The sequence below is a fragment of the Aptenodytes patagonicus genome, chromosome 5 (genome assembly GCF_965638725.1).
Source record: "Aptenodytes patagonicus chromosome 5, bAptPat1.pri.cur, whole genome shotgun sequence".
Lineage (NCBI taxonomy): Eukaryota > Metazoa > Chordata > Aves > Sphenisciformes > Spheniscidae > Aptenodytes > Aptenodytes patagonicus.
Genome location: NC_134953.1, coordinates 63665468 through 63680982, shown reverse-complemented (window position 1 = coordinate 63680982; position 15515 = coordinate 63665468). Strand labels below are relative to the sequence as shown.

At 42.2% G+C, this 15515-nt stretch overlaps 1 protein-coding gene across 1 annotated transcript; it reads right to left on the bottom strand.

Annotated features, from left to right (window-relative positions):
* Positions 1 to 11769: 11769 nt before the first annotated feature.
* Positions 11770 to 13935, bottom strand: COA7 (cytochrome c oxidase assembly factor 7). The gene is made up of 3 exons (XM_076340189.1): positions 13787 to 13935; positions 13574 to 13714; positions 11770 to 12371 (listed from the first exon to the last, which is right to left on the bottom strand). The coding sequence occupies exons 1-3, from the start codon at positions 13890 to 13892 to the stop codon at positions 11923 to 11925; spliced, it is 696 nt and encodes a 231-aa protein (XP_076196304.1). The 5' UTR covers positions 13893 to 13935; the 3' UTR covers positions 11770 to 11922.
* Positions 13936 to 15515: the final 1580 nt, after the last annotated feature.

The window sequence follows — 15515 nt, the reverse complement described above, 5'->3', positions numbered from 1 at the left end:
TTCTCAACTTTTGTCTGAGATCCGATGGTTTCTGTTCATCTTATGGATCTGTGTTCTTGCTTCCTCATCTGCCCTGTCATTAGACTGGTCTCCAGTTTCCATAGAGACAGCAAGCCTCACCTTGCCCTGTGAATCAGGTTCCCTTTGTTGCATTTCATGACTGCAGAAGGACATTAGTTTGCTCCAGGCACTTAAGTAGAGAAAAAGATGTATTTGAGTCCCTCAGCATAACAGTAATTTAAATGAGAGCAGCCTCAGACTATGGAGGGACTACAGAGAGCAGGTTATTGTGCAAAGGTCACCATGCAGAGGCTTTAATGAAAGGGAGTTTCATGGAGCACTTGATGGCAAATGAAGGTGGGACCTTGAGGTCTCAAGAGGAGACAAGACTATTCTCATTCCTCTAATACAAAAGCAACAACATCCTTAATACAGAAAGCCAGAAAGATTAAGAGAGACACTGATTATAGCTCCCAGGCATTAGCTGTGTCTGCTGTGACCTGCCCCTCCTGTTAGCATGAGACTGGCTGTGCATGTTACACATCATGATATACTGCTGCTGCTGATGCATGTGGCTAAAACAAAATACATCGGTCTGGAGCAGCTGAAGGTAGCATGTGCTATCTCCTGTGCAGGAGGGCAGAGAAACAAACCCCAAACCTCACCTCCTGTTAGTGCTTCTCTGACAAGGCAGTGGCCAGCAGAAATACAGATCTACCAAAGCAGCACCTGTAAGGGAAGGGTGCAGCAGGGCAAAATCATGTAACTCGATGCAGTGGTATCACCTGAAGCTGTTGCCTACCAGAAACCTGTCCAGTTGTGTTCCTTGTGCTCCTGCAGGAATGAAAGAAAAACAGAGCAATGTTTTTATTCTGTTAGCTCTGAGTGCCCAAATGCCAACTATTAGAGGCCAGCACTGTAGCCAAGGGAACAGTCCTCCCACAGGAAAATAAGAAAAACACAGCTGAACAGCATGTAGAGAGGGCAGCACACAAAAGGCTCGCCAGATCATGAGAACATTTGGGTTTTGTTGTGGGGTTAGGTTTTTTTTTTTTTTAATATAGATAGCTAGCTCTAATCTTTTATCCATTCCGAGCGCTTAGACCGCCTGCAATCTAAAGTGCTGGGGCACTCTTCAGCCTTTAATGGGTTCATGGAATACTTCAAACAGCTATTGCAATCCTATCAAATAAATGCACAGCTGGGTCTGAACTAAAAAACTTGCCCAGTTTCCAAAAATCAGACCTCTGTGTGTGTGTGTGCACCTACCCACTGGTTCAGCCCTGGCTACAGTTAGAAAGTGAAGCAGCCCATGATGAAAGACTACCTTTCTGTCCCAGCCCTCACCTCCTCTGCCCCACAGGGGTTTAAGCTCTGTGCTTATTTATATAAGCACATATGGGCCCTTATTTAATAAATGCACATTAACAGCTGTGTGTTGGTGCCATAGGGGCATATTCCTGCTGGGAGGGTCACCCTGTATGGATTATAGAGGAATTAACAGAGGAGATCTTGAACTTGTGAATGATTTCTGTTTCAGGTTGTCCAGACACTTCTCAGATCTGAGAGCTAATTTGATCTGATTTGGGATTATATTCCAGGAAAGACCTGATCTGAATATTCCATGATCTGGACCTGGTTCCTTCATTGAATTAGCAAAATAGGCTTTGGATTGTGATGATTTCCTTTAGGAACACACATATGCGGGACCAAGCTCTGGAAATCATCATCTCTCTAACTCCAGAGCTAAACGAAGTAGTCTAGCATCTATAAGGAGTCCTAGCAGGCTTTCTGTTGCACACAGTGTTACTGTAGCTCTTGCTGCACTCTGGAGACATCAGGGAAGAAAGCAGTTTGATATGATGCTTTCCTGGGATCAGGAGATGCTTCAAGGGCCAAATTGAATTATTTGTCCTTTTTTTTTACTGATTGAGCAATGAGAAAAAATCTAATTCACTTTGAATTAATTAATCAGTTGATCTCATTTTGTATAAGGACAGGTAAGTTCTAGCTAGAAATAATTCCTCTGCTATGCAATTTATTCTGGATCATTTTTGCTGTGAACCCATCCTTCTTTTCAGACTCTCTAGTATTCTGATCCTGTTTCTCTTCAACAGCTCTGCTGTGAACGATCTTCTTGGAGTGTTTGGGCCAAGCTAAGTTACACTCCAGCAAGTCCTTGAAAACAATCATATAGGTCCCAGCTGAGGGAAGCTGATGCTCGATGTGCTGCAGAAAGTGTGCAGAGTCCCTTTGGTTTTAATTATATTCATAGGCTGAGCAGTATTGCACATAGCAATTTCTAACAAGAAACAGCATTTATGTTTGTCACTTATTAGTTCAAGCCTCCAAGCAGAGAGTACTCAATCAATTCCTCTCCACACATTAATCTGATCAATTTGCAGTGTCATGACAAAAGCAGAGAAATATCCCATATCCCAGGTTGCACAAGGACCTTTCCGAAAGAAAAGTTTCCAGTATTAAGGTTCAATGCAATTAGTTTTCAAGGTTATATCTGTTTCCCAGTCTCACAATATCTCTGATTCAGCCTAGTGAACAGGAACTGAATCAAGAAGCTTTGTTCTTTCAAACTTAAACATCAAAAGATTTTACTAACTTTCTTTCTGTCACCAGAAATGTATGTCCCCAGGAAACATTAATGCCTTTCAAGAGCACTAAGCGAAGCATGAGCAGGCTGAAGCTTGCTGCTCTTCAGTAGTGTTAGCAGTAGGCTCCTGAGCACCAGGTGTCTTCGCTTGCCTCTATATGCCATTTTCCCAGGTTGTGTGTGTGATGCTGGCACTGCACTCTGACAAAGGACCTCACCTTTGGCTCTCCAGAGGGCAACGTTTTGACTGGTCCTTCTAAGACGTAAAACTTTTCACAATTTGGCTTGAAGTTCTCATAGATTCTTGCAACCTATCTGGTTGTGGGATGACAGCAAGTATTCTGGCTCAGTACTGCAAAATGCTGAGGGAAGATATTAATTGAAATCAAGTGGAGGTTATTTATTTATTTAAATCATAGATCAAAACCCTTGCTTGAAATTGTTCCCCAAAGATTATAATGGGGAAAATAGTATATTTAAAATGTTTCCAGGACTCTGCTATAGTATAAATGTAGCCTTAGGTTGCAACTTGTAACTGCACAATGTCTAAGGCAAAATCATCCTGCATTTGAAAGGACTGAATGCTTCACATTCTTACCTAAAGATCACGAGGGATACATACAGGTACTGCATAAGAAAACACGTTCTGACCATAGGCTTTAATTTAACACACATATTAGGATGGCATTAGATTAGGAAAGAAAGTTCATACAAATTAGAATTGATCACTAGGGATCACCCATCTCCTAACATTTATAGAACTGTATTAACTAGCTTTTAATTTGTGTTGCAGCTTAAACCATCAATGGATCAGCATTGTCACTACGGTGTGATAGCGTGAAATGTCCATAGTCTGTTGTGGGACCAATGAACAGAACAGTCAGCAAACATCACACTTACTTAGGTGTTTCATGCTGTAATACACAGAAAACAGAAATTACAAAGCCAAGTACACTGCAGAGACATTTTGGTTAACTGTTAAATGGTGTGGGAAGTTTTTACTGTTTGCTATAACAAAACCTTTGTGCTGCTTCTATAGAAACCATTCCTTGCATTGAATTTGTTCACACATTCTGTGGCTTTTGTAACTGTGTCAGTCCCTGGCATCCTCTGGTATCAGCCCCTGGGTTCTGAGGAACATGTAAAACTCACAAAACCCAGCAGAAAAGAATTTAGAATAAGCTCGGAGTTTCAAAAAGATCTAAAGCTTTTTACCTCAAATTACACATAATCTCTCTGAGGGCCAGTGTCTGTTCATCATAGATACCATGGTGTGTGAGCTGCCAGTCTGAGGCAGGTTTGGGTCCCCGTGACAGCTAATGTCACTCTATCTCAGCCTACCTGACAAGTAAGATACTATATATTTCCTTTGTACCAACTGCAGAAGAAATAAGCAAAACAATGCTGTAGAGAAAACATTCCACTTAAGAAGGCACACAAAATAACTTCCCTGAAGGTAACACAGCAAGACTGCTTGCAGTGTGGACAGTGTCACAGCTTCTTATTTTCCCTTCAGCAGTTATTAATAACACTTGTGCTGAGGTGGCTATTGCATCTTTCCGGAATAATACTCCACAAATTTTATCAGAATAACGTTCAAAGGCCAGTTTCTCATCTTAGTGTTTCTTGGCTTGTAAAGAATTGGCAAGTCCTTGCCATACGAAATATTGTTTGATGAATAATCAGTTTGGGCCCCTACTGACATCGTGTGACCACGGTGTAAGTCAATAGCCATTCAGTGCCTTGTCCTCCTTCCCTGTGCTATAGAGATAATACAGGTTTCCTTCTCAGGAATCTGCAGAAAAGGTTGTTGCAAAGCAATGAGAGTTTCCTGGGCAGGAAGCTCTATAGGAACATGGCGTTCTTCCAGTCGCAGGAGACCTGGAAGGAAACCAGCTCACTTCTTTTCAGTGTTTTTTGTGAGACAAAGAAATGCTCAGACCAGGCCATGAAGTGTCAAATGAGGACTGTCCGAATAAGGAACTTCTAACATAAATTCAGGTTAGCCTCATCTTCAAGTTATGAAATTACATCATGGCCAAACAATTAACATTTTTCTTCGATGGCTTTCTTACCCCAACTCCGTATATAATGGCTCTGTGAGCTGAAAAGCAACTCTGTGTTTCTTGTGATTCACTGGGTGAAGTGCACTAGAATGCTGCAGGTGACAACTGCCGTATAAACATGCGGGGTTTTCACCTTCTTTCTTTCTTCTGTTTTACCAGAAGCCTCTCAGTTGCTAAGAAAAAGTCTCCAGGGTATGTTTAAAGCACTGTATTTCAGTTTTGCATAGACAGAATGAGATCTTACAGAGAACTCCCACAATATTCATGAATTGGAGCGTATGTATGCATTATGATTATGGTGTTCACAAATCCCCATCTGAAATCACCACTCCAAAGTGGCCTTAATTTTATAATTCCGTATCACACAAATTTCTTACTAGCTGATCTAGGGGAAAAAAGGATTACAAAAAAGACTATATTATAAAACCGTATTACCATATTACAAACAAGACTGTAAAACCAAGAGTGTATGTAAGAAGTATAACGAATATACCATTGGTAATTGTAACTAGTGTTAGAGTAGAAGGCAATAACAACAAATTAGAAATATGTGATATAGTCTGAAATTAGTGTAATTAGTAGTTATTGTGTTTGTTTCAAGTGTGGATACTGAAAAATGAAAGCACTGGGGGGCTACAGACATGGCATACAAAATTAGACATCGAAAATTTGGCACAGAATTGATCATTAAAGTCTTAAGAGTCTTGGAGAAATCTGTCTTGTGTGGATTCTGGGCCATATTGTTGATACAGTGTCTGGAACATCAGAGCAGGATACTAGTGTTTGATACTGAAATATGTACTAGGGACTTTCTACAATCCTGAATCTTAGATTGTGGGTCTCTGGGTCGGGGGTGTCATTATGGGTGCACACTAATGGCCTAGTATCAGGACCTGAATTGAACCCCTGGGTGTTACCCCAGCACAAATTATTGCAATAGTAACACAACTGGATATATTGCTTATTTTCTATTCTGTTTTTTTGCTGTGCCATGACTCCTTTTCCTCCCTCTGCCTTCTTGCTTCACCTCCGAAAAAGCCCAACCCTGAGCAGAACTGTCTCAGTCTGAGGTCTAGTAGATGAGATGCTGGGAAGCACAAGGGAAGGAGGAATTCTTCCTTCTCCATCTACCAAAGGAGGACAAGAGCTACCTGGGAGAGTTCCTCTCTCTCGCATGATAAAGTGAAAAATTGCTGATAGAGTGAATTTCTTTCCCCACTGAACAAAAAATTTGTACTGTAACAAGGAACACAGTATTATTTTGCTTTCTTGGTGTAGCAATTACACATACCAAGTCTCCCAGACTGTCCATCTGGGTGGGCGTGTATAGCTCCAAAAACTACCTTAACACATATATTGCAGAGAGGAGTTGTTACTGACGGCTGAATAAAAGGTAAGCAAGCTGCAAAACTGCTTTTATTACCATGTAACACAGAACCAGAACCACCAGACCAAGTCTGTTATTCTGTTTCTACAACATCATGTGGCTTCTTTACCGGACAGCATCTTTTGTCCAGAATGAATCCAAATGATGCTTAATGTCACAACATGATGTGGCGCCAGTGTTTTTTACATCTCAGTACAAAACCAGCACTCCACTGGTGATCTTTTCACAGCTGCAGGAAGCATCCTGCAGTGAATGCTTTCATCATTTAAAGCCATGTATTGGTAATTAGAGTTGGTCACCATTCTTTCTGAAGGGTATTGCTGCTTTATTAAAGGAGGTCGACTTGTGCTTAGATCCATACAAGCAAATGAAAGAGAAAGCAGACAGTGGTTTAGGAGCTGTGAAGCTGAGGTAAACTCTTTTACTTCTCCCTGATCCTGAAGAGATCAACAGGTCTTCCGTATTTCCAAGTATGCAATTATGATCACATACCTTTCACTCTTTCTTTATGACCTCAGAAGCTTCAGAGGAACAATTTTCCTCCCAAGAGGATGTAAAATTTAGCCTTTGTAACGTCAGGTAAAAAGAAAGAGCAGGAAGATATTGGCCTTTTGATAATACCCTCATAATATCAGAGCAAGATGGTTATAAGCCAAGATCTGCAGTACAATTTTCACCTCTTAACGGGTTTTGATTACACCTGCTGAACATAATCTCTAGGTTGAGAATAGACTGCTATTAGTAGAGTCTATAGACTGCGTTAAACACATATAATTTATAATATGCTGAAATAAGACTGGCTGGTCTTTTTTTTTTGATGCTTTGTCACTGTGGAGGTAAAATGGTCAAATAGGAGAGGGCCTTACCCATCTAACGCATCTGTTACAGCTCACCAGTATCTGTGTAAAAAAGATATAGGTGTGTCCAGAGTGGGCAGCAAACTGTTCTGAGACAGCCTGAAAACACTTTAAACTGGTTTCGATGGTGTTTTAGTGTAACAAAAGAGCCTTCCTTAATTTGGGTTTGCCTTTTCAACTGGTGGTACAAAATTGGATGATACTTCATAAACTTATCTGACAGCTTTTATGAAAATAGTTAATTTTATAATATTTAAACTCTGCAAGTCTCTGAGTTCTCAAGTGCTATGAAAAAAACTCCCCGCAATACACACTTTATATGTGGCTTTAATTATCTGCAATATGTGTCACTTTTATTCAGGATGTTCCCAGCTGCCTGTTTGCTGTGTTGACTGGAAGTTCCCTGGGGGATCACTGACAATGATTAGTCCTTGCGGAAGAAAGGCTGCTCTAGTGCAGAAGGTTCGTTTGGACTGAGGATCTGAACAAGCCACTCAGAGACAGTGAGCATTACAAGCTCAAAAAAAAGATCAGGACTTAAAATGTCACCCACTTCTCCAATGCCTTGAGCCACCTGTAATTGCTTACTCTGTACATATGGCTTCCCAACTGTTTTATTACTAGACTGTTACACTCCGCAGAGGTAGCACTTACTTACCTTTCCCAAGTGAAACACGTCCAGAATAGTACCTAGCAAAGAATCAAAGTGTGTTCCTCTAAAAGAGCTTTACCTTCTTGAACTGCCATAAAATATTAACTGTGTTAACAGAAAAATTAATCTCACTTTTGTCACCACTGCTATTTTTTTTTTCGGGCTGCTGAAAACAAGAGCCATAGGCCTTACACCCACGGTATGCAAGAATGTTTTTCATATACTGCCATCTGCCGTTACAGTATACCCATGTCATCACTACACTATGCCACTGGGGTTTTTATTCCAGCAGTAAGCATATCCCTTCCAAGAAGTCTGTTAAAAGTGCAGTTAAGTTGGAAGAACTGCTTTAATTCATACATGCTCTGCCTGAGACAGCATGAAATGAGATTCTAACAATTCTGCTTTCAATTGTGGCAATAGCCAAATTAGTGTTGGGTTTTTTCCCACTTAATTTACTCCAATAGTAAGTCTGTATCTTTATTCAGACCCTAGCCAGAGCATTCATGTTCTAAATCAGCAGATTTACAGCAAAACATACAAACACATATCATAAACTTGGCATATATTTATACACACCAAAATTATAAAGGATCGTGTCAGTGCATGACAACATTTACATATACTGCCCTACTTACTTAGACTGCCGTTTCAGAATATGTATGTTTAGTTACGGTTTGCATATATATAGGCTATGGATTTGAGTCCAAAATCTGATCGGTTAGCACCTTACTCCCTAAATCTGTATTTTGAAAAATAGAACATAATGTTTCAGAAGCTGGCAGGAAAGTAAAACAATTTGTGTGTAATCAAATAAGGGGTGATCACCATGTGCTGGAGCGCAATCCTAAAGCGGTCAGGCACACATGGCAGTCAGATACACAGTGACAAAGCTGTTGGCAAGATGCTAAAAACAACATTCAGGCTAAAGGTATTTAAAACCTGTGCGCATGCCTTGTCTGAAAGGGAATCTCCTGCCTTGGATAGTTATCTGTAATTCAGTAGATCTAGGCCAATTCCTAGCTCTTTTACTTATTTCCTCTGCAATCTGGGGTGACTCTCTTAAGCTCTGCCCCGGTAGCTCATCTGCCCAGCAGAGGTAATTAAGTTCCTTTCTCTCCTGCCTATTTCATTTGCAAGATCTATAGGCAGAGGTGTCTCTATGTACATATTGCCATACAGGCTCATTACTGGTTTGCGCTTGGCATCATCTGAACGTGACTTAAATGTTTCTAGATCTAAGCTGACCAATGAAAAGCTTCACACTCTCAGGACCTAAAGCAGCACGACCCCCTGGACCTGGAAATGTCACGGACAGCAAGAGACGCTGTCCAGCATCAGCATGCAGCCTAGACAAACTTCTCACGGTTAACAAAGTTGACAGTACAAGCAGAGGACAGTATTTCTGTGGCCAAAGAGAGCAAAATAAGCATGGTTTGAAAGTGGAAGTGGTGAGACTTAAGCATCATGTGAAAGCAGCTCAAAATCCGTGCTTGTTCCAGCAGGAGATTAGCTCACAAAATATGTAGGATTCACGACAGTCTCTGAAGAGCAGAACTCTTTACATGGCAGCAAGCTATTCAGCCTGAGCCCAGTACAGAATTAGAGTTCCTGGTTACAAACATTTGCATTGGAGAAAAAAAAAAAAGGATGTTATGGACTAAGTTTTCAGAACTCACTCACTGTGTATCATTGCTCTTTATTCTGTTTGATGCTGTATTGCACTGAAGTTTATTTCCACTGGTCACCATGGATTTTTATATTCAAAATACAGGCTATATTCCTATATTCCACAGACTATTCCTATATTCTTCCTTCATGTACTATGGAAATCTAGGAGCAATATAATTCCACAACAGAAACTATGTACAGCCATCTTGAAACAGGCTGCTGATATTGTTCAATACATTTGAAGTAGAGTATGTGCAAGGACCTTCTTTCACTTGTATCTCTCGAGGTTGTCACATGCAAAACAAAACAAAACAAAACAAATCACACAGTATCAAGGTTTATTTGTACACTTGATTAATCTTCTGGTTTTTCTCTCAGTTTGCATCTTTTGGTGATTTATTACCCTTACTTATCCAAAATCCACTATAAATGTAAAATTTAAATTTTGAATCTAGAAATATTAAAACATCTCAGTTTAAAAAAAAAAAAATTCCTTCCAAGACACTTGTAGTGAGCTTTGTTGATGCTGCTTTTAAGAGTGATAGTAAAGTTGCATAAATCAATTAACATACTTTGAAGCTTTCTCAGTACAGTGAAGCTTCAGTGACACAGATGTCTAAGAACAGCTTTGAAAGAACTGAGAGGACTTAGACAATTTGACTTTTATGCCACAGCCTAAGAGGAGGAAGAAAGAGCCAGCTGCTGTTTGTGCAAATCTGGGATGTTCTGAGTTTTTTAAGCAGTAGGTAGCAGGAAACATACTAACATACTTACTTCACTATTCTTCCTAAAAAATAGTAAAAATTAGTTAGAAATCATTCTTTAATTTCAGCTGTTGCAATGGCTGTATGCAGGTTGAAATGCTGAGGAGCACACGAATGCATGCACTTTGCTGACTTGCCAAGCGAGCTGACATCCTTTCAGCAGTACGGTTGTAGCATAAACCAGTATCCAGAACTATCCTCTGGTCCTTCAAGCATAACGTTCATTTTGGACCGGAGAGTCCAGATTGTTAGCAGCTCTAACAGAACGTCTTCATGTGTTCTGAACATATATAGCACAAACCCAGCAACTGAGTGCAGCATCCAGCACTTGCACTGGAGTGCCACATCCCACGTCAGGATGTTTGCACACCAACTCTGTTGTAGATGAACTCTCCATGTCATTTTTCACTCTCAGTTACCAAGACATTTGTTTCTTTCTTTTCAGATTGAGAGATACTATTTTTTTATTTAAAAGATAATACAAAGCAACTGTGAGCTGCTTTTTACCGGGGGGGGGGGGGGGGGGAGGGAAGAGTACTGTAGAAGATTCGTATCACAATGTTTAGAAATGTCAACAAATATACAAAAATGGCAGATGGGACCAAAAAGCAGTCATTGGATTGAGTATAACACCGAAGCATGAAGTTAAGCAGGAAGGAGACTAGTGACAATAGCATTTGCACGGTCACTCCCTGTGCAAATCAGTGCTCCCGGTAAAGCGAGGTCTGTGATAGAGCCAGGCACAGGCACCGAGCAGGGGCCTGCACAGGCGGGCATCTCAAATCAACGAGCACACACGATGCAGCTCACATCGTGAATGGCAAAGCACCAGCATTCAGAGTTTGTCACCCAACAGAAATCTGTTTCAATTTTGTAGGCTAGACCTCCATTTAAGAAGACAGCAGCTTAGTACAACTCCATCCCAAGACTGCACATTACTATAGAACAGCTTTTACTTGTATGCTGAAGTGATCCACCCCTCAGTTTCTTCACAGCTTTCCCACCCGGCCCTGTTTCCTGAACGCAGTTTGTTACTGAAGATGTTCTTAGACAAGAAATTTTTGGCTTGGCTCCAATTAAATGCTTAATTATTTAGAAATCAAAGTATATCCAGTAATTCCATAACATTGATTTACAATCAAATGAAACACATTTGCACAAATTAAATAATTATACTAACAGCCTGTAAAACCTACAGGCTGAACTGAGAAATCAAAACTTCTCAGATGAAATTATGACATTAAACATGTAATTTAAAAGTCAGCAAGATATCAAATTACTACTTCTCCCTGTAACAAGTTATCTATTTTTTTTTCCTAGTGACAAGTGCTGTTCTGATGGTATGATGACAAAGTAACTAAATCAGCAAGTCTAAATACAACCTTAGGATAACAATACCTTCAGCAAATAAACCTACTCAAGTTTCTCAAGCCATCCTGGTACAAAGCAGCCTTAGAGCAGACCACCCAAGTGTGCACACTACCAAAGTTCCACAACTGCTTGTAAGAGAGATGGCACAGTTTTGAATGTCCAAGATGGGATTACCTTGCAACTGTGATTTTCTTGTGTGTGTGTGTTAGAATTGGTCCAAGCACCAGCCTCAATGCTGAAGCGCTAGACACGAGAGCCCTTCATACTTGAAACCATGGGGACAAACTTCCAAAAGGCCAGAAGTTTTTGCCTTCCTTAAAGAAGAGAAGGGATCTAAGCAATACACTTAAGAACTTGTGTATTTAAAAATGTAAAAAGGCACAGCAGAGTTAGTCATGTTTGTTGCATCCACAAAAATATAAGTTTATTTGCATATGCAAATACTTACAGGGTATTTATTATGAATGAAAACTGTATGTTCACAATTTAAATAACAAGTTCACTTGCCATGTAAAAATGCAGTCTTAATAACTGCAACTGACAGTTTTACTCCCCAAACGTTAAAGAACTTGAGGCTTCTTTCTGTTCTTTATGCAACTGTTTTGCCCTGTTTTTCAAATCCTCTGCCTTGGCATCATTCTTCTCAATGCCATCTCCCAGTTTGTACATTCGACTGGCATTGGCACAAGCCCATATGTGACCCAGCTCACACCCTTTCAGCGAGTACTTCAAAGCATGGTTCATGTCCTTAGGGACCCCAGGTGCTCCCTGGAGGTATAGTACACTGAGGTTGAAGCAGCCAGGAGCAAAATTGCCATCACAGGCTTTTGTGTAATAGTCTCTAGCGACAACAGGGTCAGGTTTATCATCATTTACTCTCCCATCATGGGCCAACAGCCCCACGTTATGACACGCATTTACTGACTTCTTCCCACCTTTCTCACATGACTTCATAAAAGAGTTGTAGGCAGCTTTCAAATCTGGGTCGAGTCCTCCTGTCAGCCAAGAAACCAAAAGATTACTGTAAGGACGTGCTAAAACAGGTGGGAGCGCTCTGCTTTACAGCATGCTTCCCAGTGCTCTTTGGGAAATACAGCATCCCTCTGTCCTGGTTTTGGCTGGGATAGAGTTTTCTTCCTAGTAGCTAGTGTGTTATCAACATTATTCTCATACTAAATCCAAAACACAGCACTATACCAGCTACTGGGAAGAAAATTAACTCTATCCCAGCCGAAACCAGGCCACCCTCACTTCAGATGCTACAGACAAAATTTAGGACTTGAGAGACACTATCGTTGTCTTAATTACAAATTCAAGTTAGGAAACCCTCCTCCACTCTCCAGTAATCACAACAGCTTATGCAGATGAAAAAAAAAAGAAACAAAACTCTTTCCACTACTACATCTATGGATTTCTTAATAGCTTACACTAGGCAAAGTATTCTTTTGCCAGTATACCTATAGGTACACTGAGATCATTACTAGTTCTGAACTACAGTAAAAATATGTTCCTTCCTAGTATTGTCATTTGGAAGAAGACTCACTAGTAAAACTGCTTCCAATTACTGTACCAGCAGATACATTTTGGGCAGACTTAGGGCCTACTTATGTAAGCAGTGTTACCAGTCTGTAAGTTTGTTTCTTCCTTACTTTCTCTACAAAAGAACAGCGAGACAAAGAGAAATCCAAATTTTAAGAACAGAACACACAGCAACATTCAGCACTGGATATACTTACCACTTATACAGACATAATTATAAAAAACTAATACACACAGTTAACCTAAAGTTGATTCTTCAAAAGGAAGCAATTTAAGGTTTCCACCCTTCCCTAGCTTTTATTATGCGACCATAAAAGGGGCAGGACAGGTAGTTCTTCCTTCAAGGTCAGGAGGAAATGCAGGTGTTCAGCACCTTTACAAAAGCGAGAGCTGTGTCTCCTCACACGCATCAGCCGCCCTCCCCACCCCGGTGCCCGTACACAGAGAAGTTCACGCCCCTGGCAGGGCCACCACAGACCGGCGTCCTCTGTGCTGCGGGTGAAGAACCCGCGACACCCCGACCACTGTGCCAAGCCAGGCACAGGCAGCGACCAGGAGGGGTTTAGAGGCAACTGACGGCATGAGGGCAGGAAAGGAGCCCCCGACGGGGAAGCGGAGGCAGCGGCACGACCGCCAGGACTGCCCACCCCCGGCTCACCTTTGCCGACGGCCTGGTAGGCCCCCAGCTTGTAACAGCTCTCGCTGTGCCCGTGCGCCTCGCAGTTGTCGCGCAGCACCCGCGCCGCCGCCACGAAGTCCTTCCTCACGGCGTCCAGGTAGTCGGCGAGGCGCTGGCAGCCTGCAAGGCACCGGTGAGGGGTTTGAGGCTCCCACCAGCCCCCGGGCAGGGGGTCAGGGTGGGGCCGCTTACCGTCCGGGTCCTTCTCCTTGAAGCACTGGTAGCTGTACTCGACGTGCAGGTTCTCCAGGTAGGCCCTCACCTCCTCCTCGTCCTCGAAGTTGATGAACCCCGCCATGCCGGAGCCGACGGGACCGCCGCGCAGCACCGCCCGCGAGCGCCGAGCCACCGATGCGGCGCCTTCCGCGAGCGCCGAGCCACCGATGCAGCGCCGCCCGCCGGGGCCGAGCCCGCTCCCCGCTGCCGCCAATTCCCCGGCTCGTCCTCCGTCCCTTCCGACACCGCGACCCGCGAGGTACCGACCAGCGCCGCCCCGGCGCGGCTCTGAGACCGCTCGGCGGAGGAAGTCCCCGTGCTCGCCTGCACTGCCTCATCTCTCCCTCACGGGATCACGGGAGACTGACAATTCAGAAGTTTTAAGCAGTAATACATTGTTAGTATTTTACTTTCAGAGTTTTGCACCACTGGATGCATATTTCTGCGGTCTTATTCAGGACAATCAAATCCACAAGTTGAGACATTACTGTATACATTAATACGCTATGCATGGCCTAGAAGCCAGGGCTGCTTTACCAATTCTCCAACTTGTTGCCTGCGTGTTTTTGTCTCAGATTAACAGCTAAATAATTTTCAGTTCACTTTTAGAACGGGGGAGTTGCTGCTAGTGACTGTTATCAGCAACCGTTCCTTTTTGTGGTACAACAAAAGATCTTACAGATGCTTTTTGAAGAGATGAACCCTGCATCCAAGTCTCTGAGCAGGCAGTGCCGGGGTTGTTGAAAACACCCGGAGACTGGTAAGCAATTACCGACACACAACAAACGCTAGTTCTCTAGTTATAGATGAATTTAAGCCAGACATGATATGAGGATACTTACACAAAACATGGCACACTATCCAATTCCAGCAGTTTTGAGCACAAACTGAATTTTCTGAGAGTATAGCAGCACATTAGAAATTTACATGACAAATTGCTTAGAGTTAAAATGAATTTCAAAGAATGTTTGAGTTAAAATGAATGTCAAAGAATATTTGAGAATGCTTTGTCCCAAATTATTTCAGTAACATAACGCTGGCTTGTCAAGCTTTTGGGGTAAACAAAACTCAGTTAAATCCTGTGCACAGGCTCCCATAGGAAGAAACCTGATTGTCTATTAACGGCTGGAGCCAACTGCGAGAACCATTGCCGGTGGGACTGATGGCAGCGCCTGCCGGACATGCTGTTGACATGCCGGTTACAACTACTGTTAAAGTATTTCCTTAAAACTGTTCAGACTTTTCAGTATTTGGGTTGGAGTTAACACACGTTGTCCACATGAAGCTAAAATCTTGTTTTCAAAATGTATTGACCAAAACCACTGACATGTCTGTGAGAAGGCAAGTAAGAAGATATACGTAGTTTGGCCCATGCTGACTGCTGTCTGAGAATTTTTGTGTCAAGTCCTCTGTTCCGGAGAAGGCCTTTGGGAGATGAACTGCTTTTGTACCAGCAATACCGTTTCTCTGAAAATCGGGCTTTGAAAAAATTCAGTTTGCACAGGCTCAGTAGAAACTCTTTTAGTTTGTTGGTTTGAATCCCCAGAGAGTCTGTTCTTGCTGGGATTTTGCCTTTGCAGTTTCTGATGCCGATGTTGAGTCAGCTCCAGCCCAACAGTAGGGTCTCTCCATACTAGGAGCGAAGTGGCACAGCGAGGCTTCCCTTGCGGCTGCAGCTCTGGAGTACAGTGGGGCAGGCCAAGAA

Coding starts and splice junctions, on each gene's coding strand:
- COA7 (XM_076340189.1), bottom strand. CDS start 13,892: ATGGCGGGGTTCATCAACTTCGAGGACGAGGAGGAGGTGAGGGCCTAC. Junction 13,715..13,786: donor CAAGGAGAAGGACCCGGACG/GTAAGCGGCCCC, acceptor GGTGCCTTGCAG/GCTGCCAGCGCCTCGCCGAC. Junction 12,372..13,573: donor CTACCAGGCCGTCGGCAAAG/GTGAGCCGGGGG, acceptor CTTGGCTGACAG/GAGGACTCGACCCAGATTTG.